General features: G+C 43.7%; 1 protein-coding gene across 2 annotated transcripts in view; it reads right to left on the bottom strand.

The window, feature by feature from the left end:
• The window catches only part of NCKIPSD (NCK interacting protein with SH3 domain), a 94,438-nt gene that overhangs the window by 54,777 nt on the left and 13,836 nt on the right, over window positions 1-25,825 (bottom strand). Inside the window, exons 1-2 of one of the 2 annotated variants that reach the window (XM_030570059.1) lie at window positions 19,980-20,069; window positions 1,720-1,832 (exon numbers count right to left, since the gene is read on the bottom strand). In XM_030570059.1, the coding sequence (XP_030425919.1) occupies window positions 1,720-1,832; window positions 19,980-19,988 (122 nt within the window). In that variant the 5' untranslated portion in view covers window positions 19,989-20,069. Of the gene's footprint in view, window positions 1-1,719; window positions 1,833-19,979; window positions 20,070-25,825 lie in introns of those variants that run through there. The other variant, XM_030570058.1, reaches the window with a different exon arrangement.

Raw genomic sequence — 25,825 nt, 5'->3', positions numbered from 1 at the left:
CACGCTTTAGACTTGCCTGCACCTTAGCTCTATGGCTCCCTTACAGTGTCCATGATTGTTTGATTTGAGGTGAAATAGATATGCCTCAATCCATAACTCAAGGTATCGAAAGTCTCATAGCAAGCAATCGTTAATGGTGTATTACAAAGACACCCTGCTCTGATGTTCGCTAATCCCAACAGATTTACATTTTTAAGCAATGAAGGAAAGAAACAAAAGCACCCAACTTCAGCAAGCTCTGGACACCAATTCAGCCTCTCTCCATCTTTAAATGCCACTTTCTTTGTCCTCCAGGAGTGGGCTATTGAAGGATCACTCTGCAACTGCTGCCCACTGAAGATAACATACCTATTCTTTGTATTCTGTACAGGTTCTTATACTGTCCTCAGCACTGTAGTGTCTCAGAGCCTTCCAGAAGTGCATTAAGCAATGTGGCTGACATTTGTCATGTGCGGATGTATTCTCCCTCAGACCCTCTCCCATGGAGAAAATTGTGCGTACAATGCAGTGATTTATTTGGGCTTTTCTGAGGGATGCAGAGGGTTGAGGTCCAGTATCCACAGTGGAGATGCCCTTCTAGAGATGCTCTTCTCCAATCCAACCACTACAAATTGTGTGTTTGTGGTTGGGTGAACACACATACACAAAAATCATCAGTGCCTATAGGATCAATACCTTTGCATCTGGAGCCTTAAGCACAACTCAGACCACCCAAGGAGAGGAGATGCAAGCCATGCACTATGCAGTGAGCACCACTGCTCAGGTGGGTTTTTATTTCAGGGCAGGGGAGTTGTGTCACTCTACTAGCTGCATAGTTTCCTTTACATGATGCATTTGGCAAATTCAACCTTGAAACCACTTAGCAGCAATGTCATGATGCTGAAATATCACACCTCTGAGCCATCTTCTAAAAAGTGCCTAGGTGTTTCAGTGTCACTGGCTGGACAGCAACTGCAGAAGGTGCAATTACCGTGCTATCACCAGGGAAGGAAGAGTCCTCATCCTGGAGGAGCAAGGGCCAAGGGACAGAGAGAAACAAGTCGTCTCTAGACCTTAACACTCCATCACTGACTTTAGCGGAGAGATGTTCTCTAGTTCATGTTTTAACCAAGAGCAGATTTAAATATAAAGGTCAAGAGGCCAAGTGACCTACGAGTTTGGGGGCAGGGAGAAAGGAACCAGAGGGACAGCTGCATCTGAGAGGGCAAACTGGAACGGCCAAAGAAGGTGCAAAATCTCTTTTCCCAACCTGGATTGCAATTGAACCAGAGTATCCCCCACTCCCTCACACTTGTAGAGAGAACTGTTAAGCAAGCCTCTAGCCAATGTGACACTCTAAACCACATGCGGTGAGTTAGATTGGCAGACAGGAGCCCCGTGAGTTGGAGAAACTGCTTTGCTTGGAGGAAAATGGAATTGTGGGCAGAGATTGAGAGTACGCACTGCAGTGGTGACTGGAGACTCAGCTGTTCATCACCTGGCTCCCACATCAGTGAGTTGGAGGGCTCCCTGAGTACTTCAGTCCTTTGTTTACTTAGCAGCAGTGGGGCGCCAGTTACCAACAGCCAACCCGGCCATCCCTTATTAACCACACCCAGGACTGGAACAGTGATCAAACTCCCACCATGGCTGTACCACTAAGTTCACTCTTTCTCTGCCTCTTGGGAAAGAGCATGAGCTGTCAAGTCCCAATCTGTCCCAGGTACTGGCTGTACTTACTGGAGGACATCCCTCTGCTCCAAGTTGTATTTGCCTCCATTCTTCATAGCTGCGTTGTGGATAGCCTCAATAGCTCGGTCAATAGACTGCAAAACCACATCTTGTTCCAGCACCTATGGAACACAACACGCTACAGGTTACCATATCTTAATTTTCAGATTCCTTTCCATTGCACTTCACAGTGAGGGAAGCTGATAGCATAAGAAATCCACAGGAACAGGCAGTGCAGAGAACTCAGATGACTAATAGAAACAAGAAAAAGGCTTCAGCTGCCCAGAACCACAGCATATGATGATAGTGTCAATTGTTCTGGTCTGTTCATTACCTCTTTGAAGAACCAACTTTTTAAAAACTGATTTTTTTAAAATGTGCAGGTGTACACAAAATGGATTCTGTCTATTCAAGATTTATTGTTAGAGATGAAAAACACATCACAGCTCCATGCACTTGCCTTCCAAGCCCTGAATTCCAATAATTCATTACATGAAGATCAATCGCAAAGAGCATGGAACAGCTCTTCAGATCAATTTCACATTCAGATTGCCGCAGTAAGCTTTTGAGTTTCCACTGCAACACACAGTTTGTTCCATGCTCATTCCTTCAGCTACATTTACCCACCTCTGGAGTAACACGCACACCAAGTATCTGGAGACCCTCTCATGCCAGTTGGCTACGGTACTGTTTGTCCTTTTATTCACATTTTTCTTGCTAGTTTTCTAACAATTTTGCTGCTGAAATGGCTTTTCCAGATTCCCACTCAAGTCATCATTGTATCATTTGCTCTTCTATTTACACGCCTGCCAGTCAATTTAGCACTTTTTTTGTTGACAATACCAGCTTTTCAAGATGAAAAACACCAGAAAACATCTAATTCATCAGTCAGACCATGTCCAAAAGCCTTGGAACAGGTTTAACTGTCATTCACAGTGGCTGTGCATTCAGGAAAATAATACTGCACCACACTGGCAGGATTTAAAACTGCAGCAGTTTCCCCAACCTAGTTGAATTACAGGTCAATCTTCCTTTAACATGGACTTTGGACCTTCCATTCCCCAGTGATTTTGCACCATGGCTTTGTCTATTTAGACTTCAACTCCTAGATCCACTTCTCCCAACCCACTTAGCAGAGATGGAGGAGGCACCATGCTACAAAACCCGGGCTAGGTGCTTATCCACACAAGGCAAGTTGGACCAGGGCCAAATAGCTTGCACTACAAGGAATGACTGGAATGAAAGGACAGGAAAAATTCAAGTTAGCCGTTATGCCTGAAATATTCCTAAAAGATTTTGTATATTAAGACTTTACACGTATTCAGCACCTTCCACCTGAAGTTCTCTAAGTGCTTTACAATCATTACGCAAGTCTCACTTTTAGACACAGGGCAACTGAGGTCCAGGGCAGACAATGTATTGGTGAGTAATTTGTGCAAGGTCACAACAAGTCAGTAGTAGAACCCTGAATATAGATAGTTGGGAATTAATACTCCTGGGTTGAGTGTGCTGACCATTAAAAAAACCACTGCCTGCATTCTCAGTTCAGTGCATATGAGTTTTCTGGTTGTAATCAGGCATTCACTCCATCTGTCTGAATGCTGAGGATCTCCTTCATTTTTCCTTGCTTTACCCCCTGCCCACATCACAGCAACCATTTATCTGGCCAAAGAGCATTTGGAAGCTCATCAAGGATGCACCTTAATTGGCCATGGGGGGTTGCTGCAGAGCAGCACAAGGCAATCCCTCTCCACAAGGGTTGAATGCGCTGCCTCCACAGCACTGGTGTGCAGGCTCTGATAACACACTATGTATTATTTATACATTGATTAATTACTAAGCCAAATGTGTATTTACAGCAACCTGCAGACAACACTGAAAAATGCCAAACAAGGCAGGGAATGAAAGTGCCTCTGAAACACTTTTTTCAAAGAGACCATTTTTAGTTTTTTTTGTAAGACAAGCAATAAGGAGAAAACAGCAGGGGAATCTGTTTTAGGAGACAAATCCAAAGTATGTTAAAATAAAAATATCTGCTCATTAAACACCACAGATGTGAGCTAAGCTACCTCTAACAGCCCAGCATGCACCCAGGGAAAAATCCCCCTCAACCCCTCCCCTCATAGGCAGACTTCTCCACCTCTAATGAAAGATCTAATTTAAAAGCCCAAGCAGGGCGTACCTGAATATATTTAGAACAGTGTTTGGAAAGGGAGGAAAGGCAAAGCATTTCAGAGAAGGCATTTCACATTCTGAGAAGATAGGAGAAAACTTAGGTGAGCTGTGTTTCCCCTCTGGGACAGGAAAAGTATAACTGTAAGGAACTCTTCAGTGGTTCCCTCCCCAGAGGAGGGAGGGCAACTTCCCTGAAAGCTACCAACAGCTCCTCTGATAAAAATGTTTTAGTCCCTCCACCTGCAAAGCCCCTGCACTGCCTCCAAAATGTCCTCGCTGAAGGTGTGATGCAGCACTTGCCATTGCCTCTCAATACACCTCTACCCCGATATAACATGACCCGATAACACGAATTCGGACAGAATGCGGTAAAGCAGTGCTCCAGGGGGGAGAGGCTGCGCACTCCAGTGGATCAAAGCAAGTTCAATATAAAGCAGTTTCACCTATAATGCGGTAAGATTTTTTGGCTCCCGAGGACAGCGTTATATCGGGGTAGAGGTGTACCACCACTGACCTGGGTCAAAGGGCTTGCTTACCAAATGACGCACTCACTTCCCAGTATATCCATTCACATCATACCGCACAATTAAAACAATTCTCAGGCTTTCCACAAAGTGTGCACCACTACCAAATCTTGCCACTGCCTGATCTTACGGTGACTCATCTCACTCTCCCCAAGGCTCAGTGCTTTAGTTAATCACTGCTCCATTACATATTCACTTAGACTGGAAGCCCATCAGGGCAAGGACTACACCTTTGGTCTTTAAGCACCATGCTTGCAGTGCTATATAACTGTGTTGCATACCTTGTGCTGATTGGCTGTTTGCTGCTGCCTCTCCTGCCCCCTCCATTCCTTTACTCTACCATTCAGCTAATCCACATCGAAAGGAATGAAACAACAAAATCAAGGTACAGAACTAACAAGAAATTTGCAATCCACCACACTGTTAACTCTACTTACATGTTATATATCCCATTCTCTTACCTAGGGTTGCCAACATTCTAATTGCACAAAACTGAACACCCCTGCCTCACCTTCCGAGGCCCCACCCTGCCCCTTCTCTGAGCCCCCATCCTTGCTTTCCTGAGCCCCCTCCCTCTGTCACTCACTTTCCCCCCCATCCACTCCCTTTCACTGGGCTGGGATGCAGGACGTGAGTGAGGGCTCCGGTTGGGGGTACAGGCTCTGGGGTGATGAGGGGTTTGGGGTGCAGGAGAGGGCTCCGGGCTGAGGTAGGGGGTTTGGGTGAAGAGCATATGGATTCTGGAATGGGGGTGCAGGCTCCAGATGGGGCCAGAAGTGAAGAGTTCAGGGTGCAAAAGTCTCTGGGTTGGAGTGTGGGGAGTGAGGGCTCCAGCTAGCGGTGTGGGCTCTGGGATGGGGCCAGGGTTTCAAGAGGGGGTTCCGGGCTGGAACCAAGGGGTGCGGGCTGCCAGGTCCCAGTGGCCCCTAGGTGCATGGGCAGTCAGGGAGGTTCCATGTGCTACACTCGTGCCTGTAGGCGCCACCCCCATAGCTCCCACTGGTCAAGGTTCCCGGCCAATGGGAGCTGTGGAGCCAGCGCTTGGAGTGGGGACAGCACACAAAACCTCCCTGGCCACCCATGTGCCTATGGGGCCGCAGGGACCTGGCAGCCGCTTCCGGGAGCCGCATGGAGCCAGGGCAGGTAGGGAGCCTGCCTTAGCCCTGAGCCACCTCGGCACCATCAACTGGACTTTTAACAGCAGGCCTGCCAGGGTCACTTTTCAACCAGGCATTCTGGTCGAAAATCAGATGCCTGGCAACCCTACTCTTATCCTTTGGGTGACTTGGCTATTTAGACTAAGATCTTCAGGGCAGAGGACTCTCTCTTACTCAGTGTTTGTACAGCACCTAGCACAGCGGAGTCCCATCCTAGGCACTACCATAATAAACATCATTATAATGAATATAGCAAAGAGTCCTGTGGCACCTTATAGACGTATTGGAGCATGAGATTTCGTGGGTGAATACCCACTTCGTCGGAGAAAAGAGAAAAATTGTGTGCAGTCAGAAAGGACTATGGATTCTATAAAGGCAAAATGCCCATGCATTTGACTTAGACCAAATCAGCAGGCCCCCAACAGCAAGGATACCGGATTATGGAGCCCTAAGTATAATTAAGTGGTCAGTGGAACTATAAAATTCTTGTTAGCTATTGACTATATGGACTATGAAAAATACTGCGTAGACAAGGAAACGCTCACTTTCCTGGAAAGGAACAAGGGCTGACAGGGATTAAATGGACACACTGACTACAGCGTCTAGAAGAAAGTGAGTGGGTGGTGGAAGCTGCACTTTCTAATATATCCCCAGGTGGGGAAGTGAATGTACAAGGATACAGCAGAGTGTACTCACAGGGCTATTCAGATGTTCCTTGCTTTTTTACCAACCGCACTGAAAATTTTTTGTTGTTGTTCTGTGTTTGTACAATGCAGTGGTGGACCATGACCGGGCTGCCGAGCCACAATTCTAAACAATAGTGCTTTAAGAAGAATCAATAGGATACTCTTAACTAACATGGATGGAGTCAGACCGATATTTTAGAGATGTATTTGTAATAAACTGGGAAAATATTTTGATTAATATTATATGTCACTCAGTTTCCCTGTTCTATTTTGTACTGCTGCCTACTCGAACACATACAGCTAAACCAAAGGGGGCTGTAGAGGTGCCAAGTAAGAAATGTAAAACAATGACACAGATAAGTCCATTTCAGTTGCACAGTTGTAAAGAAGATAACAATTGATAGCTCCATCCAGGCTAGAATGGGGTACCCTCCCCAAGGCCAACTGGGATCAAAGAACACAAACAATTTAAGAGACCACAGAAAAGGGAGAGGGGATTTGGGTCAGAAAGGAAAAGCTGACAGCTGGGAGACAGGGAGAGACATATGCTGTGAGCAGGCAGCTAAACCCAGCTAGAGATAGAGTTAACTGGGATATGAGGGATTTATGCTGGTGTAACTAATATCAGTGTAAGCCTTTCACTGTTATGCTTAGAGAAAAGTATATGTCTACACTGCTATTAGACACACGCAGCTGGCTGTGCCACCTCACTCGGGCTTGCAGGGCTTTTTAATTGCACTGTAGATTTCTGGCCTCGGGCAGCCCAAGCTCTGGCACCCTATCACCGAGCCCAGAAGTCTACACAGCAATTAAAGAGCCAGAGTCAGCTGATGTGGGCCAGCAGCAGATTTTTAACTGCATTGTGGAAATACAATAAATGCTTTGCATCTTTTGAAGAAGCTATTTCTATATCACTACAAACATATAGTGTCACAGACACCCAGAGAAAAAGGGCTTCTGGGTGCCAAGCCCAGTGGGACCTGCTGAAGTAGTCACAGCTGGTGCCCAAGGGTTGTAATCCAGGTCCCAGTCAGAGCAGGTGAACTGCAGAATTCCATCCAAGGATTAGGCTACATCTACACTGCAATTAGAAACCCACAGTTGGCCCATGCCAGCTGACTCAGGCTTCCAGGGCAAGGCTGGTTAATTACAATGTAGACTTTTGAGTGTGGGCTGGAGCCCAAGCTCTTCAACCATGAGAAGTGGGAGAGTCCCAGAGCTAGACTTCAGCTAGAGACTGATCATCTACACTGCAAACGAACAGCCCTGCAGACAGAGCCCCACGAGCCCAAGGCAGATGGCATGGCAATGTAGACATACCCTCAAAGGCTCGAGGCCTCAAACTGGGGGGTGATACACTTGGTAAGATCCATAGATGGGTTAGTGGTGCAGCTAGCCTGGCAACCATGACAGTAGTGATAGATTTTATTTGAAAAACCATTTATACTGATTTTCATTCCAGAAGGTCGTACGAGAAGAGAGATTAATTGCAAGTTTTTTGTTAAATCAATTAAAAAAAATTGTATCAAGAGAGACTGTGCGCCACATCTGGCCTGGCACAGGTAGGCTGGATACCGAAGGCGAAGCAGAGGGAAGAGCAGCTAACTTTGACAGCCACTGGCCACACTAGTGTTGGGTTAGTTATACCTCAGTTTATAGCCTATAAAATGGGGCTCCTCAAATACAACAAGAATCTCTTATGCATGTGAAATTCACTTAACAGGTTATATTTAAATATGCACTTGAACAGTATACAAGAATTGAGGTTTCCTTCTTTACCTTCCATAAATCAGTATCTCTCTCTCTACTGATAGCATGACCAAACAGGAAGCATGTCGCTAAAGCTGGTCTGCAGGCTTCCTCTTACCCCGTAGCATGGAGAGCAAACATTATGATGGGGGGAGAAGGGGCTAATACAGATCTACACTTTGTGCCACCAAGCACAGCCAACCAGTGATTGGCCAACCAGCCAATCTGTGACTGGAGCAGCACACCTTTCCCAGATCCCAAAGGGACAGGGATGGACAACCAGCATGCATTTCTCATTCCTGATATCCTCATTCAGCTGAGGGCAGGAAATATTTAAACCCTCTAAAAATCTGAATTTTTTTCCCCCTCCTGAAAAATAAAATTCAGAATTTGTCAGTATTCTTGCTATCCTTCTTCCAGCACTGGGAAGAGAAATTTCAGTTGATTCAGGGTTTTAGCATTTCTCAGGAAACCCCAGTGGGTGTATTGTGTACAATGGCATTCTAACCTTTCACCTCAACAGTCCTCCCTCCCTACTTCCCTAATACCACCAAAAATAAAAACTTTCCCTCCTTCCTCATTTTGCATTAATCTGAAAAAGTGTCATTCTACAAAATGCCTGGGCTCTTTAAATGCAAATAAGAGCGAAGAACTTGTTCAGCAGTCCAGAATAATCATACGTTTCAGACAAGCATTCTTCTAGACAAATAGACTCTTATGGGCTGAGTGAACAGAAAATGGACGGCAGCCATGCTCTGTGCACACACACGTATGTAAGATTTACATATTTACTGCATTGGCCCATTACAGATATGACAGGCCCTACAAAGTCTCCCTTCTAAAACAAGCTTTTCCTTGCCTTTGGGAAGGTTAGACAGAAGGTAACAATATTCCATCTCTCCCAGTCTCTCCCAATTCTTCATGATCATGGGGACATCTGATCATGTGCTTTAGCAAAGTCATTACGCACATTTCAGTGTTACCAATGCTGTAAGACAGCATAGAATCCTAGAACTGGAAGGAACCTCGAGAGTTATCTAGCTTGGTCCCCTGCACTCATGGCAGGATTAAATATTATCTAGATCATTCCTGACAGGTGTTTGTCTAACCTGCTCTTAAACTACAGAGATTCCACAACCTCCCTAGGCATAGACAGGGGTTCAGATTATTTTACCATCATGTCATTGCTCACGGTCTCCGGACAGTAGTATGAACACCAGGCGCTCCATTAGCAGTTCAGTTCTGGTGCAATGGCACTGTTGATGACTGTTGAAATCAGGATATTTATTTTTCCATAGCAGATGCACCCAAGGACTATGATACAACACAAAATTGATTCTTTGTTACTCAAAGATTAGAGATGGACATTACCTAGGAAAGATACCAGCTTGAAAAAGTCTTATTCTTTAAGATTTGTGCTAACAAAGCAGTAAATGCATCCAATAACCCAGCAGGACAATGACTACGTAAGATACAGTATTTATAAATTATTACAGATCAAACCTGCACCCTTCACATTAACATCATAATCATCAATGTAATATAAGATGAGCAGTTTAAAGAAATGATTGAAGCACTTTACCCTGAATATGCTTCTCAGAACAGATTTAAGTTCACATAGCCATTATTAGATGGCAGAAGTGAAACAAGAGAACAAATTAAAGAAGAAAAAGAATCCACATAGACACAAGTACAAAATGGTAAGTCAATCTTGAGAAGTGACCCATGATGGTTACAAACACTTACATGGGGAAAAACATGCACCTTCTTTCAGCTATTGTTTCTACAGTTGAAAAGGAAACTGCAGACCACTGTGTTTGCTGAAGATGCCATTCAAGAATGAAGTGAAAAGTATGACAAGATGGTCTTTAATGAAGCTATGAAAAAGGACAGAATTCCTCAAGGACAATTATTCTAAACTTCTGACATATGGGTGTTTGGCATTCTATTTAAACTTCACTGAAAAAAAAAATCAGTAATAGTAGTAGTTACAGAAGTCCAAAAATTTTTCCGCAACTACCATTAGCCTCCAGTTTAATGGCTGAAAAAGGAGGCTTGATGCCCCAGTTTCTCAGTGATATTTGGTCTCTATCTGCATCCAATTACCGCAAGTATATTGAAATGTTTACAAAGCACAAGCAAACTTTGGTCAAAACATAGCTCACATTTTATATGACCACTAATTACAAAAGCAGTTGAAGGTGGTTTTAGAGGTACTTGCCATATTACAGACTGATGTAGTCTCAGTTGAAATCTGTCTTGAACTGATTAGTAAAGAACTGGACCTACATAAGGAGAAAACTGAAAGACTATTCACAGAAGCTATGGAACTGTCCCATTACTTGGCAAACATGACTGATCCTAAAGACAGAGGTCACAGGATGGCGTCCACAAGAGGAATCAACAGCTGAAACATGGCTGATGGAACCTAAAGCTGAGTTCCTTTCTTCTGTTCTAGCATTTAAGATTGACGATCCATATTTCTACCCAAATCTACGTTTAGGAAGGAGGCTGCAGCAAAATGGTGGAAAATGGAAGATAAAATCATGAAAGACAGAACAGTTGAGTTTAGAATGCTGTCATTTTTCAAAAGAACTCTTCTACATACCCAGCTCAGCAGCTGTGGTAGGATTGGTATGGTCGAATCTTTGTAGCAAACTAGGGCTGAAAACACAAACTGGTAAAATTATATCAGTATTCAAGGACAGGCACAGAAAACTGGGGCAAATACAAAGCTTTATTGGGCTTTATTGTATATCTACAGAATTTCAAGCTTTTCAGTTTAGACAATTTTATGTTTGAAGGATATGTTTACAAGATCAATCAGATGCTGTGCATTGTGCTTTATTTACTACCACTTTGCAGAGTTTTTTTAGGTGTGTCCCTTCCTCCAACAGTAATTTCTCTTCCCCCGGGGCAGGAGGGGGTGGTGGAAAAGGAGAATCACAACCTTGTTCTGCTGTCAATACTCATACTGCCAATAACCACAGGCACAGATATTAGCAGCAAGTTCTACAGTTTGTTTCAACCATTTCAAGAGAGTGTCTGACTTGACAGGAGAGAGAAGGGAGAAAAATAAAGCTGACCTCAATCCCCTGAGCCATTGCTTGCTGCTAGATCAATAGCAACCATCAACAAGCAGTTATTAGAGGGAAGCTGCCAGCAGTCTCACAGCACCTTTGTCACCTGCAGGGTTGGCCAGGTGCAGAGAAAGAAAAGCTAGGGATTTGAGAGACAGGAATCAATGAGAGTGGCAGGTAAGCTGTGGATTTAGACTAGACAAAACCTAAGTCTGCCACATAGAGCACAAATGTAGCTTTCAGGTATATGCTCCATAAACACAACAATATGTACTTTATTAAAGCCACTAATGAGGAAAAAGCACTACTTACCCTCAAGGGGCAGACTGAGCAGAAAGTCATTAGTTAATTTTTTTTTTCTGGACAGATGTGAGAATTGCACAAAAGAAAATGTAAACTAGACAGAAAATCCCAAGGACCTTTTTAGCAGCTGTTGCAACAGAACCCTAGGGCCTGAGAGAAAAGACTGTGCTCCTTTCTACCAACCTTTCATTAACATCAGCATAAACTTTAAAGAAGCCATGAGAAGTTCCTTAAACAAGGATTATTCTGGACTTGAGGATCAAAGACAGCCTGCCACCTATAGGACCAATTAACAGCCAGGCTGGAAAAGGAGCCTCCAGTGTACTGGACACAGATTATACTCAGCATGCAATCTGAGGGTAAGTCAGCACTACAGTGGCACTGCTGCACTTACTACAGCACTGAAAGGGTTTTTTCCCATTGCTGTAGTAAATCCAAGAGGCAATAGCTAGGCTGATAGAAGAATTCTGCTGTTGATGTAGCTTCGTTTACAGTGGGGGTTAGGTTGACGTACCTACGTTGCACAGGGGATGAAATTTGTTACAGCCCTGAGTGACATAGCTAGGCTGGACTAAGTTTTAGGTATAGACCAGGCCCAAGAGTTTACCTACAGAAAGGCCTAATCACCACCCATCCCCCAGTAATTTGCAGGATTCTTTCCACTAAGCCAGAGAGGCCCTCATCTTGATGGGGAGATGGTCACTACAGCGTTCATACTGTTTGCTTGCTCCGTGTGTATACTGTTCAAACCAAGCCTGCAGGCAGCAGACACATCTGGAAAACAGCATTATGTAAGTACATGACATCATGTGACACAGGAGAGTAAGGAAAATATGGACAGATGTACAAGGGTTGTGCATAACCTGATCTATAAGTCTGCCCATGGCAGATGCAAAGAGATGGTGCAGTGACCAGGTTCATGCTATGATTTTTGGACATGTCCTGCCTTAAGATCCCAGTTGTCTATATATGGGAAGATGATGGTATCATGGGTTCGGTCTCAGAGATCCCCTTGGGACTGTCACCTGATGTGCTGAAATTACCTCTGAGCCCGTTTTCCCAGCCAGCTTGGGACTCCAAAACCCTGCCTTGTTGAGCGAGACACGCTAACCTGCTGCAATACAGACTCAGGGTCTGGACCATGCCCCCAAAGCTGCAGACTTTAACTAAAAACAGCTCATCAGGTTACCTGTCTCCAGCACCCAGTCACCCAGTTCCCAATGGGATCCAAACCCCAAATAAATCCATTTTACTCTGTATAAAGTTAATACAGGGTAAATTCATAAATTGTTCCTCCTCTATATCACTGACAGAGAGATATGCACTGCTGTTTGCTCCCCCAGGTATTAATCAGTTAGTCTGGGTTTATTAATAACCCAAAGGGATTTTATTAAATATAAAAAGTAGGATTCAAGTGGTTTCAAGTAATAACAGACAAAACAAAGTAAGTCACCAAGCAAAATAAAGCAAAAACATGCAAGTCTAAGCCTACTACATTAAGAAACTGATTATAGGTAATATCTCACCCTCAGAGATGTTCCAATAAGCTTCTTTCACAGACTAGACTCCTTAAGTCCCTGTGTCCTGGGCATGAGGACTCCCCGACCTGGACAGGGTTGGGGAGGAATACCTTCCCTTAGTAGATCTAGGAAGGGATCTGTTTTTAAGCTTATCAGAGTGCTCGTGTCTTACGCTTATGAGAAGGCCTAGATGAAGGATCCTTTGCTCCAACTGTTTCTGCTCCTGAGTCAGACACTGAACTAGGAGGTGCACTCCGGGATGTCTCAGATCAATGTACAGAGAGGTCTCCCCTGGATTTGACTGGGGCCTGATGGCATGTTCCAAAGGTGTTTCCAAAGCTGGAGTTCTATTGCCTGCCACATCTGGCTGGGAAAGGAGTGGCAGGTAGTGCACTTAGTGGAGATATGAACTTCTTCAAGGAAACAGAGGCAGTACAAGCGGTCACCGATGACTAAAAAATAATCAGGGGCAGGAATCAATTCTTAAAGACCAGAACACTGGACATACTCTAAATCTTAAATCAGGAGAGCAGAGAATTCCCCTGGGGCAGAGATTTTAACTACTATCTAAACTTATAAAAACTCCTAACAATAGCAACTAACTATTCAAGAACTTTGAAATATTTACAAAAAAAATTGTCAAAGAATTTCAGTTCCGGAAATTCCAATTCAGGCCACGTGGCTGTAAGAAAGAACTTGAGAGTTTTCTGTACTGCCCCTTCTGCCCTCAGCATGGAGCACAAGGAGAGTAAGGGAGCAGGCAAAGACCCAGGGACACTGGTTGCTAGAAGTCTCAAGTTCATGGAATACACAGAGGGGCCAGCACTCAAAGTATTTGACAATGGGCTCGTCAAAGAAAGGTGTAACATGTCCCAATGGCTGGAACTTGAAGCTAGACAAATTCAGAATGGATATCAGGAGTAAATTTTCTAACAGTGAGGCCATGTCTACATCTAAAATTTTGCAGCGGTGGTTGTTACAGCTGTATTAGTACAGCTGTATAGGGCCAGCGCTGCAGAGTGGCCACACTTACAGCAACCAGCGCTGCAAGTGGTGTTAGATGTGGCCACACTGCAGCGCTGTTGGGCGGCTTCAAGGGGGGTTCGGGGAACGCGAGAACAAACCGGGAAAGGAGACCAGCTTCGCCGCGGTTTGCTCTCGCGTTCCCCGAACCACCCTGCAAACGGTAGGGAAGGAGACCTGCTTGTTCGGGGAACGCGAGAGCAAACCGGGGAAGGAGACCAGCTTCGCTGCGGTTTGCTCTCGCGTTCCCCGAACCACCCTGCAAACCGTAGGGAAGGAGACCTGCTTGTTCGGGGAACGCGAGAGCAAGCCGGGGAAGGAGACCAGCTTCGCCGCGGTTTGCTCTCGCGTTCCCCGAACCACCCTGCAAACCGCAGGGAAGGAGACCTGCTTGCTCGGGGGTTCGGGGAACGAGAGAGCAAGCTGGGGAAGGAGACCAGCTTCGCCGCGGTTTGCTCTCGCGTTCCCCGAACCACCCTGCAAACCGTAGGGAAGGAGACCTGCTTGTTCGGGGAACGCGATAGCAAACCGGGGAAGGAGACCAGCTTCGCCGCGGTTTGCTCTCGCGTTCCCGGAACCACCCAGCAAACCTCAGGGAAGGAGACCTGCTTGCTCGGGGTTCGGGGAACGCGAGAGCAAGCTGGGGAAGGAGACCAGTTTGATTACCAGAGGCTTCCTCAGGTATGCTGGGATACCTGCTTATTCCACGGAGGTCAAGAAAAGCGCTGGTAAGTGTCTATACTTGATTACCAGTGCTGGATCACCAGCGCTGGATCCTCTACACCCGAGACAAAACGGGAGTACGGCCAGCGCTGCAAACAGGGAGTTGCAGCGCTGGTGGTGCCCTGCAGATGTGTACACCTCCTAAGTTGCAGCGCTGTAACTCCCTCACCAGCGCTGCAACTTTCTGATGTAGACAAGCCCTGAGGGTTTTTAACCATTGGAACAATTTACAAGGTCACAACGGATTCTCAATTACTGCCAATTTTAAAATCAAAATTGGATATTTTTCTAAAAGATCTGCTCTAAAATATTTTAGGGGAAGTTCTCTGGCCTGTGTTATACAGAAGGTCAGCCTAGATGATCACAATGGTCCCTTCCAGCCTTAGCATCTAGGAATCTATGAGTCAGTTATGAGCTGTAGAATTCCAGCCAATTAATGATAACGTTGTGGGAAAGGGGGTCTGATAAGTGGTTGCTGCACATTAAACATTTCTATCAATTGGAGTCCCATTAATCAACAGTGAGACCCTCTGAAACAGGAGCACAGCCTGGGCTGACTTTTAGGACCAGGATAATATCACTGCACAAGTCAATAAGCCCTTAACAAGCACATGTGTGCCCACTGTCTGATGGCACTTAAAAAAAATAAAAGTTCATCTTTAGGCCTGGCATGCCACTATTTCAATTCTCTGCTGTGCATTCTTCAGGAAGCCACTACACCAGGGTTAGGCAAACAGCAATCCCCTGGCTTGGAAAGAAGTGAAGCTTCTGAGCCAGAACTTCAGAATTTAGACAGCAAGATCAAATGTGGTCCACACATACAATAGTCTCTGAAGCCAGCCCAAGCTCTTACAAGGAAAGCTTAAGACCACAAACAAGTTTAGACTTCCCCAAACCTTACAGCTGGAGGCGATTTCCCTCCATCTCCCCACCTCCTGGAGCACACAAGATCATCCTTTGGAATAACAGCCACATAATTATTTCTAATACTGTTTTTATCTCATGCCATCAAGATAACGGAAGAAAAAGCCTGAAATCGATTCCAACAATTAAAGGGCTGTAGGGGTGGCGGGGTTCGTAGTCAATAAAGATGATGCTAGGGCAGACACAAACTTCATTATTTAAAACTGAAAAGCTTCAAGGAACTGCGCTTTCTTCTGGCTAACCAGAAAAGAGCTCTCAGCTCCAATACCTTTGATTCTGCAAAGCTCAGGGAAAGTCTGACTCTGAAAATATTTCAGGAACGTATTTCCAGCGTGCGCGTGCGCACACACCCACACCCACCCCTCTTTATACACTATCCATACATGAATTATACAATATTATTGACTGGTATGTCACAAGCTTTCGTTTGATACTACACGACACTTTTGACAGATAAATACTATGACAGTAACGTGTTAGCTGTAGTAAGTGTTTCAGGCCCGACAGGCGCCCACAGAACATTGGGCCCTCTGCCAGTTGGTACTGAGGGGCTCTCAGGGTCACAATCTAGTATTTTGTTCTTTCACAAGAAAAAGCAAGCTACCCAGTTAGATTAATCATACATGGCAGGAAGCGAATACAAAATTAAAATAGAGCTAACCCTCATCACTGCTGCAAGTTAATAAGCCTTGGGTCCAGAGCAATGATCTTTCTTTAGTGGTAATGGATCTTTGCTCAGAATACTGTTGCAGACTACCATGGGGAGGAGAGGGCGGGGGGGAATATAGAGAAACAGATGCAGTAGCTGATGAATCATGTTTTCAGTCTCATTTCCATTCCTCCCACATGACAAGTCTCTTACATTTTGTATCACAAAGGTTTTGCTGTGTGAAATAAATCAGGGAGAATTTGGGTTGGCTGATCTCTTCAATAAAAGTCAAAGTTCTTATTTATTCAAGAGCCACCAACAGCAGAATTGAAATTGTGTTACTTTGGACCCTGATGCTTCTGCCACTATGAGATTGGACAAACAATGAGGGCACAGGGTGGTCAAAGTCAAAATGGTTCAAAGATTGAGCTCTAGAATAAAAAGAGTTGAGAAAAAGTTACATTCATCTTCATCAATCTCTGAGGAACCCAGTCTCACCAGATCTAAACTGGGACTGTCACTTAACACACACAGGAATTTTTAAAAGCACATCTCCCCTGCTCCTGAACTTGCTGAAAAGAAACATGGTTTTGATTCCTCCCATGGGGCTAGATCCAGTCTCCTCACTGGATTTTAGCATTTGAATAAACAGAAATAAAGTGAGCAGACCAGATTTCATGTTATTTTGATTCCATATAGGGCTCTGAGACAAACAGAGGTCTAGAGGTACAAACACAAATTTCAAGACTTTCAGTTTTATGTGAGTTCCTGCGAAAGTCCTATTCATCAAGACCCCACTGGCTGGGCTTTGTAGTCTCATGAAGCCCTTTCCCCAGAGCTACTCCCCTGGAGACCACAAGGGTATGTAAGGAAGCTGTTCACACCCATATATGGAAATCCTTGGCCAACCTATACAGAAAAGGGGGACCTTCATTTCAAAAGTGTCCCGACAAGCCTCAAGACAGATGCAAGACATTTCACAATTTTGATCTAGGATTCTCACTTCCCTCTAGACAATGGAGATTATGTGCAGATTCAGAAGGTCAGGTATTCCAACCTCATCCAATTCATGGAGCAACAATGACGTAGAAAGCCCCACTCCCAGCCAAAAGAAAGATGCAGCATCTGGACAGATGAATTCACCCCCGACCCTATATGGGAAGAGAATAGCCAGAAAAGGGGGCTGCGCACTTTCACCAAGTTTCTAGAACACCACAGGCTGTGTGTTCTAAAAGATGAGCACAGGGCTGGGAATCAGGAACCCGAGTTTAATTTCTGCTTTGACACTAACTCTCCAGGTGGTCTTTGGCAAATCACCTACCTGTCACCTGCCTCAGTTTCCCCAGCTGTAAAATGAGAATAAAAAATTTACCTAACCTTATAGGTTTAGCTCTGAAGCTTAAACGTATTAGTGTTTGTAAAATGGTTTGGGGTCTTCAGATACACAAGAGCAAAGATATGCCCACTATTGCAATTAAGTAATTCAAAGTGAAACTCGACAACACCTTAGCAAAGGGTTCAAATGGAGATTTCTGTATTGATTGTCAAGGTTAGGGGAGAAAGTGGGAAACATGCTAGGCCAGGGGTCTCAAACACGTGGCATGCAGGCTTATTTTCTGAGGCCCGCAAGCTCCTTGCGCCCCCTCCTCCTCCCCCAGTGTTTACCTATAGCGGCTCCTGCCCAACGCACACCGGGGCAGGGCAGGCTCACAGTGCCTGCCTGCCCTGCCCCCACACTGCTCCGGGAAGCCAGCAGAACATGTGGAAGGAGGGGATCAGGGGTGTGTGGGGCTGTTGCTTCAGGCACTGCCCCCAGCAGCTCCCATTTGCCGGGAACGGGGAACCCCTGCGCCTCTCCTTCCCCAGGTTCCGTCGGCTTCCCGGAGCGGCGCAGGGGAAGGGCAGACAGGCAGGCAGGGAGCCCGCCCCACAAACCTCTCATGCAGCCGAGCCCTCTGCCACACCCCACACTCCTGCTGCACCCTGCACCCCAACCCACTGCCCTGAGCCCCCGCTGCTCTCCTACCCATTGCCCTGAGCCCCCGCCACACCCCTCCTGCATCCCCTGGGGGCAGGGAGAGGACAGAGTTGGGGTGGGGATTTCAGGGAAGGGGTTGGAATGGCAGCAGGGAAGGGGTGGAAAGAGGTGGGGCAGGAGTGGGGCCTCATGGAAGGGTTGGAGTGGGGGCAGGGCCGATGGCGGTGCGAGGGAGGTGTCAGTAAATGCGGCCCTCGGGCCAATGTACTAGTCCTCATGGTCATTTGAGTTTGAGACCCCTGTGATAGGCCCATCTCTCTACTGTAGCACTGCTGCTCCTTGAACCCCATTAATATAAGCACTGGGGGAGAACGCATCTAGTTTCAAAATTCTTCCTACTTTGTCTGATGACAACAGTAATCTTTGTCCACTTGCCAAGACTTGAGAATGGCTACTCTTTCCCCTTTAGAAGTTAATCTCATTGACTCCTGAAGGGGATGACAAAGCAATCCATGTGCACACATTTAACGAATAATCACAAGTCCAACTGCAGCAAGAAGAAATACAGTCTGTCACCTACCCTTGTCAGATCAGTTTCCTTCCTCCATGAAGTGCAGCACGTTTACTGCATTTGTTCAAAGTGGAGTCATTGCATGTGGAGAACACAGCTAGACATTTAACACACAGTCATGGAGAAGGCTGCTCTTCTCACAGCAATTAAATAAACTAGACCAGAAAGGACATTCCTACCCCATCTGAATCAACAAGGCACTTTGCAACAAACACTACTATAAACAACAGATAAGATGTCAAACAATGAAATCCACTGATCTGGGGTAGATCTATTACAGCTTAAGTACCAGTTGATCACCAACCTGGCAGTGGACACATTTGGCCCTTGCAACAGTAAGAATTCTGTATTCAAAATGCATCTTGTGGTGAAATAAATTACAAAACTGGAATTGCTACTGCCAAGAAAAAAGGTTTCAGATTAACACCCTCGCCTTTTGGAACAACTATAGATCACATGCATTTAATTTAAAATCTGTGCACACATAGTTCCACTAGAACCTATGACTCATAAAATTTGGGTTATGACGTTGACTATATAGGACCTTGTCTCTGAAGTCTAATTTTCTTGCAGACTGTACAGTGCTATGTATTGAAGCTATTTGTATTTCTTTTTCTAATAATAGCCTTTGCGGAATTGATTCTTTTACCAGTGCCCAGACCGACAGCTCAGTTACTGAATAGATAATCTTGGTTTGTAATGGCATGAAATTTAAATCTTTCACTAGGGAACAAGCCAAGATGTAAATAAAAATAAACAGAATTTTTAATAACATCTAAACTCTACAGGCAGGGGAAGAAAAAGGCAAGGCTGTTTCTTGGAACGAAAGCAGAGCTCTAGTAACAATGATGTTAACAGACAGATTCATCGGTTTTCCAAATTTCACTGTCAGACAAAGAGCTTATTTTATATTCTGGATTTGATTTTTGCCATGGCCACATAAATATGCCTGGTTCATGCAAGGAATATCCGAGGATTAGCAAGGGACTAGGATATGGTATCTGGGACTAGAGCCTTGATTAGTTTACACTGTTTTATGAGTCAGTTGCAAACAGAACAAAAAAATAAATCTTCCTCCCTTCCCAATAAAAGTCCTTTGTAACTCTAAACTGTTGTGCCACCACCTTACTGCAGAGGGCCCTGCAGAGACCCACCGAAGGGCCCACACAACCACTCTGACAAACTAAGCAATAATCCCAATACTTACACAACACATGAATGATTAAAAGGACAGGAAAACATGCCTTAAAGTAAAAGGCTCAAGAAGCTCAATCTTTTCATCTTAACAAAGATGGTTAAGGGGTGACTTGATCACGGATTGTAAGTACCTACAAGGAGAAGAAAAATTTGATAATGGGTTCTTTAGTGTAGCAGACAGAAGTATATCAAGATCCAAAGACTGGAAGTTAAAACTAGACAAATTCTGACTAGAAAAAAAGGTATACATTTTTAGCAGTGAGGATGATTAACTATTGGAACAGTTTATCTAGTATTATATGGATTCTCCATTATCCAAGTCATTAACGAGAATACTGAATACTACCAGACCCAGGGCTGACCCCTGTGGTAACCCACTAGATACGCCTTCCCACTTTGACAGCAAACCATTGATTACTACTGTGAGTATGGTCTTTCAACCAGTTGTACATACACCTTATAGTAATTTTATCTGGATCATATTTCCCTAGTTTGCTTATGAGAATGTCATGTGAGACTGTCTAAAACCTTACTAAAAAAAAAACAAAAAAACCCAAGATATATCATGTCTGCTGCTCCCCCCCAACGCATTAGGCCAGTAATCCTGTCAATAAAGGAAATTAAGTTGGTTTGACGATTTGCTCTTGACAAACCCATGCTGCTAATTCCTTATAACCCTATTATTCTCAACATTGTTTAATAATTTGTTCCAGTATCTTTTCAGGTTTCGAAGACAGGCTGGCTGGTCTGTAATTCCCTGAGTCCTCACTGACCCCCTTTTTAAAGACAGGTACTATGTTTGCCCTTCTCAAGTCCTCTGGGACCTCACCCATGAGCTCTCAAAGAGATTTGCTAATGGTTCCCAGACTTTTTTAGCTAGTTCCTTAAGTAGCCTACGATTAATTTTGTCAGGCCGTGCCAACTTGAATACCTCTAACACACCTAAATATTCTTTAAACCTGTCCTTCCCCCTTGTTAATATTAGTTGTGTTGAGTATCTGAACACCATTAACCTTTTTAGTGAACACTGAAGCAGAACAGGCATTAAACACCTCAGCCTTCTTCATCAGTTATTAGCTCTCTTTCCCTGCTAAGTAGAAGGAAAGTGTAGGTATTCATTTTTCCTCTTGCTCCTAAAGGACTTAAAACACCTCTTCTTATTGACTTGTATGTCCTTTGCTAGGTGTAACTCATTTTGTGCCTTAGCCTTTCTGATTTTATGCCTACATGCTTTGGCTATTCTTTTGTATACTTCCTTTGCAATTTGTCCATGCTCCTGCTTTCTGTAGGATCCTGATGGAGCCATATTCGCCTCTTACTATATTCTTCTTCTTCTTCCTTCACATTGGGATACTTTGCAGCTGTGTTTTTAACATTGTTTCCTCAAGAAACTGCCAGCTCTCCTGAACCTGAATTCCTTTTTTCCCTTAGATTTTCTTCCCATGGGACATTGCCTATCATTTCTTTCAGTTTGTTAAAGTCTGCCTTTAAGTTCCTTGTCCTTTGTCCATAGCTAGTACCTTTCATCTAAGTATCTCAATGTTTTGACAACAACATTAATTTAACCTGAATCCTCCAGTGAGGTAGGTCAGTACTATCACCAGTTTACAGACTGGGAAACAAGGTACAGAAAAATTAAGAGACCTGCACAGTCATGCACCAAGTCGAAGAGAAGCCTAACTCCAAGTCCTGTACCTTAACCACAAGAGCAGGCCTGCTCACAAACACCACATGCTATGTAATCTCAGATCAGAAGAAAAGACCTTGCCTGAAAACAGGTACCGTGCAAAACAAGGACATCTGTGTTTGCTCCTCACCACAGACAGCACATTCCAGGGACACATCACCTAGTAAGAGCAATGTACAGATGTTGTGTCTGAAACAGCAATTCATCCCTTGTAATTAAGCAATGGTTTATCATTTGTTCAGATGTAAACAATAGGAAAGATTCTTTAATACATACATACTGCATGCATTTTGTAACTTTAATTGATCTCTTGATTAAACAGATCTGAAGTCTCAACATCACAGACCAAGAGGTAGTGAGGAAGTAATAATACAAAACTTTAGCAGCAGAAACTGAAAACCCCAAAAACAACTTGTGGACAATTAGATGAGAACTAGCTGTGAACGGCTGAGGCTAGGCATTATGTGGGGGGGATGTGTTCCAAAACCAATACCAAAACTCTCTGACTGTTGCAAGACACTGAATGTGATGGGGAGGCAGCAAAATTGACTGAGTCACCCCAGGGACACTTTCCATCCTCAATATCAACCAATCTACTAAAGTGCTTCCTGAAACCCTAGAGGAAGACAGCACACACCAATCCTTCATTTCGTATCTCCCCTTCATACTCCTTTCTCTTCCCTTACCATTAACAGCCTCAAATACAATAACCAAACCCACACTATTTAGGAATGAAGCTGTGCTCTCAGATGCATACTTATACCATTAATTGATTTTAAGTAAATGGAAGTGCCACGTCCACCTGAAAGGTGCATTTGACCCTTTAACTCAGTGGTTCTCAACCAGGGTACATATATCCATGGGAGTAAGCAGGGGTCTTCCGGGGGTACATCAGCTCATCTAGACATTTGCCTAGTTTTACAACAGGCTACATATAAAGCACTAGGAAAGTCAGTACAAACTAAAATTTCATACAGAGAATGACAGCTCTATATACTATACACTGAAATGTATGTACAATATTTATATTCCAATAGATTTCATAACTAAATGATAACAAGAAAGTAATAGTGTGCTGTGACACTTTTGTATTTTTATGTCTGATTTTGTAAGCAAGTAGTTTTTAAGTGAGGTGAAACTTGGGGATACACAAGACAAATCAGACTCCTGAAAGGGGTACAGTAGTCTGGAAAGGTTGAGAGCCACTGGTTTCAATGTAAAATCTCCACTTTTGAGCAATTACTTTGAGACCACTGAGGGTCCCTCCTGTCCCCCAGTCATGACCACTGTACACATTTATTAAGCATGTTCATGAATGTTAAGGAGTAACGGATTTGTCCTCTGGGCCACCAACATAGCTCACACGCAGCAATCCAGGGCATGGAGACAAGTTTTATTGGATTCAAAAAAGCCTAATTATTTTTAATCAATGTGTCACAAGTGATGAGAGCTTATCTTAGCAGTCAAACAAAAAAAAAAAAAAAAAAAAAGGGGGAGAGGGAAGGCATTAAAGATCACTAGTGTATTTCTAATTTAATCATTCAAAACTGTGAAACATTCTAGAATTTCAGGTTAAAACATGAAGTCTTTAGCTACAGTAATTAGAAAGGGCTATAATTCCTCTGGCTGAGTAATTTAATTTCAAATAAAATTTCATCTCAAAGCATTAGTGGGCCCTGACATATCATCTCAGCTATTCTGACAGCCTGAAGAAAAATGTTTTATTTCAGTTTCTTAAGAGTGCTTAGAAGTGCAGGCTCAGCTGTAAATTGCTACCCGCTCCTTATGCTCTAAAATAAAATTTTATTCTTAGCCTAAGTGCTTATTCAGTACTGTGTCAATGCCCTGATTAGACTCTCTTGCTCGTTAGAAGCTCTGCCACATTAGAAGCACACAGAAAAAAGCTATTCAAGTGCCACAGAAATTTAAGAGATTTACATAACGGATTGCACTTGTGTTTACATTTATCTGCACTGTTCAAGAATGAGTTCTGCTTCTTACAAGGGAACACTATTTCAGGGGTACGCAACCTATGGCATGTGTCATTTTCAGTGGCACTCACACTGCCCAGGTCCTGGCCACCGGTCCGGGGGAGGGCTCTGCATTTTAATTTAATTTTAAATGAAGCTTCTCAAACATTTAAAAAAAACTTCTTTACTTTACATACAATAGTTTAGTTATATATTATAGACTTATAGAGACTTTCTAAAAACATTAAAATGTATTACTTGACACGCAAAACCTTAAATCAGAGTGAATAAATGAAGACTTGGCACACCATTTCCAAAAGGCTGCCGACCCCTGCTCTATTTATATAGGGTGAAACCCTGTACTCACTGAAGTCAGTGTCAAAATTCAGACTTAAAGAGAACCAGAATTTCACCCATTTTATCCATAAGCTATTGTGGAGAGCCTTTATTAGGCAGAACTTACCCACGAATGCTTCAACTCCCATGATCCCAGGAAGTGACCAGTACTTGCTTCCTCAGAAAGAGTTAAAACCTAATAGAGCTGATGGTTAATTGTGCAACACTGTGCACTTTACTATATATGTAACTTTGAGTTCATATTGCTGTCACTCTTGTCTTTCTCCTCCATCTCAATTAGCTCAGCCACCTGACATGACTTCACTATTTAGATCAGTGGTTTTCAACTCCACGGACCTCTGGTGGTCTGCACACTATGTCTAAGGGAAAATGAAGTTTCAGATCCCAGAAAAGGCATTCCGTTTTTCTGATTAATCAAAACTATTAATACCCCACCCTATAGGTCAAAACCCAGAATTATTGTTGTTACCTTAGAAACCCACAGTTTAGCGCCCTTTCTCATGCTGCATCAAATGCCATGCCAGGCATGCGCAACATTTATCGTTGAGTTTGTTCAATCAGTTTTCAGTCTAAGTTTTCTATGGTAGGGGTTCACAGACTACAGGTTGAATTTGCAGAGGGGCCGCACCTCCATGTGAAATCCACATCAAAAGAGGTTGAAAACAACTGATTGAGATAATAAGCTCTTTGGAACAAGAACTGCCTTATTTTGCATTGTTACCTCACTAAGTATAATAGGGTTCCAATCCTGCAATACAAATTAATAAGAGGGCAATGACGAGTTTCAAGGAATTATCTCAAGTTCACACCCTAAAGCAACCTCAGTTAAGTAACTAACACTGTTATTCCTATGCATATAAACAGCCAGTCCTTTCCAGAGTATCACTAAAATACTGGTTCAATACTCTGTTCCAACAGTGAATTTCACAGATTGCTTACACATAGACTGCATGAAGCAGTATTTTAATTTAATCATGTGCCTGTTTATTCTTGTACAAAGGGACAGGGTAAATAGCAGCCCGAGACACTCCCTAACAAACATTTTAGTTCTCTTGGTCTTATCACCTTTCCAAGTTAGGCAGCCCATACTTTTTCACCCCCTCAGAAATGAAAACGTTGTTCCACCAAGTATCCTACTTTTGTTGTCCTTCTCTAGACCTTCTGTATTTCCTGCTTTTCAGAGATGGAGACCGCCAAACCAAATGCAATATCCAAGTTAGGGAGTGCTCAAATGATTTTGACAATGCTAGTGTAATATTTTCTATGCTATTTTTTATTCCCATAATATAGCTGAGTAGCAGCTTATTTGTTACAGGACAAATAGCTCCCACTTTAGACAGAAACGTCTCCACCTGCCACTTATTTTTGATAAATTCCAGTCCAGGAATGGGAGGCCAGTGTTTTATAAGACTGACATTATCTCCTCACTTTACATAATGCAGTATTAATATCAGTTATTTTTAATAATGGATTAGGGACTGGACAGTGTAGAGACTGAGCCACAGAGGCAGGGCTAAATTGTAGTTTAAGCACCCAGTCAAAGATCAGAAAAAGGAAGCCATTTCAAAGTGAGCAGCACTGGGAGTACAGAGAAGTTTCTCAATTCTTAGCCCTGAGTAAAAGACTTATAAATGATGCGAAAGCCAAGCTGAGCCTCAGAGGCTCTGATAAAGACACTGAGATCAAAGTGAGGCATAGCAGGTGCAAACAGGAAGTGCTGCCCCAAGCTTGACTTGTCTTCTCTAATAACTGCCGTAACAGAAAGTTAAACTAGCGAACTAGAGTGACTATTTCCTTCTTACAGTAGGAAGCCATGTAACAGTGGAACCTTCTCTCACTGTC

This window comes from Gopherus evgoodei, chromosome 7 (genome assembly GCF_007399415.2).
Source record: "Gopherus evgoodei ecotype Sinaloan lineage chromosome 7, rGopEvg1_v1.p, whole genome shotgun sequence".
Classification (NCBI taxonomy): domain Eukaryota; kingdom Metazoa; phylum Chordata; order Testudines; family Testudinidae; genus Gopherus; species Gopherus evgoodei.
Note: the sequence above shows the minus strand (reverse complement) of the source record. Positions and strands in the feature narration are given on the sequence as shown.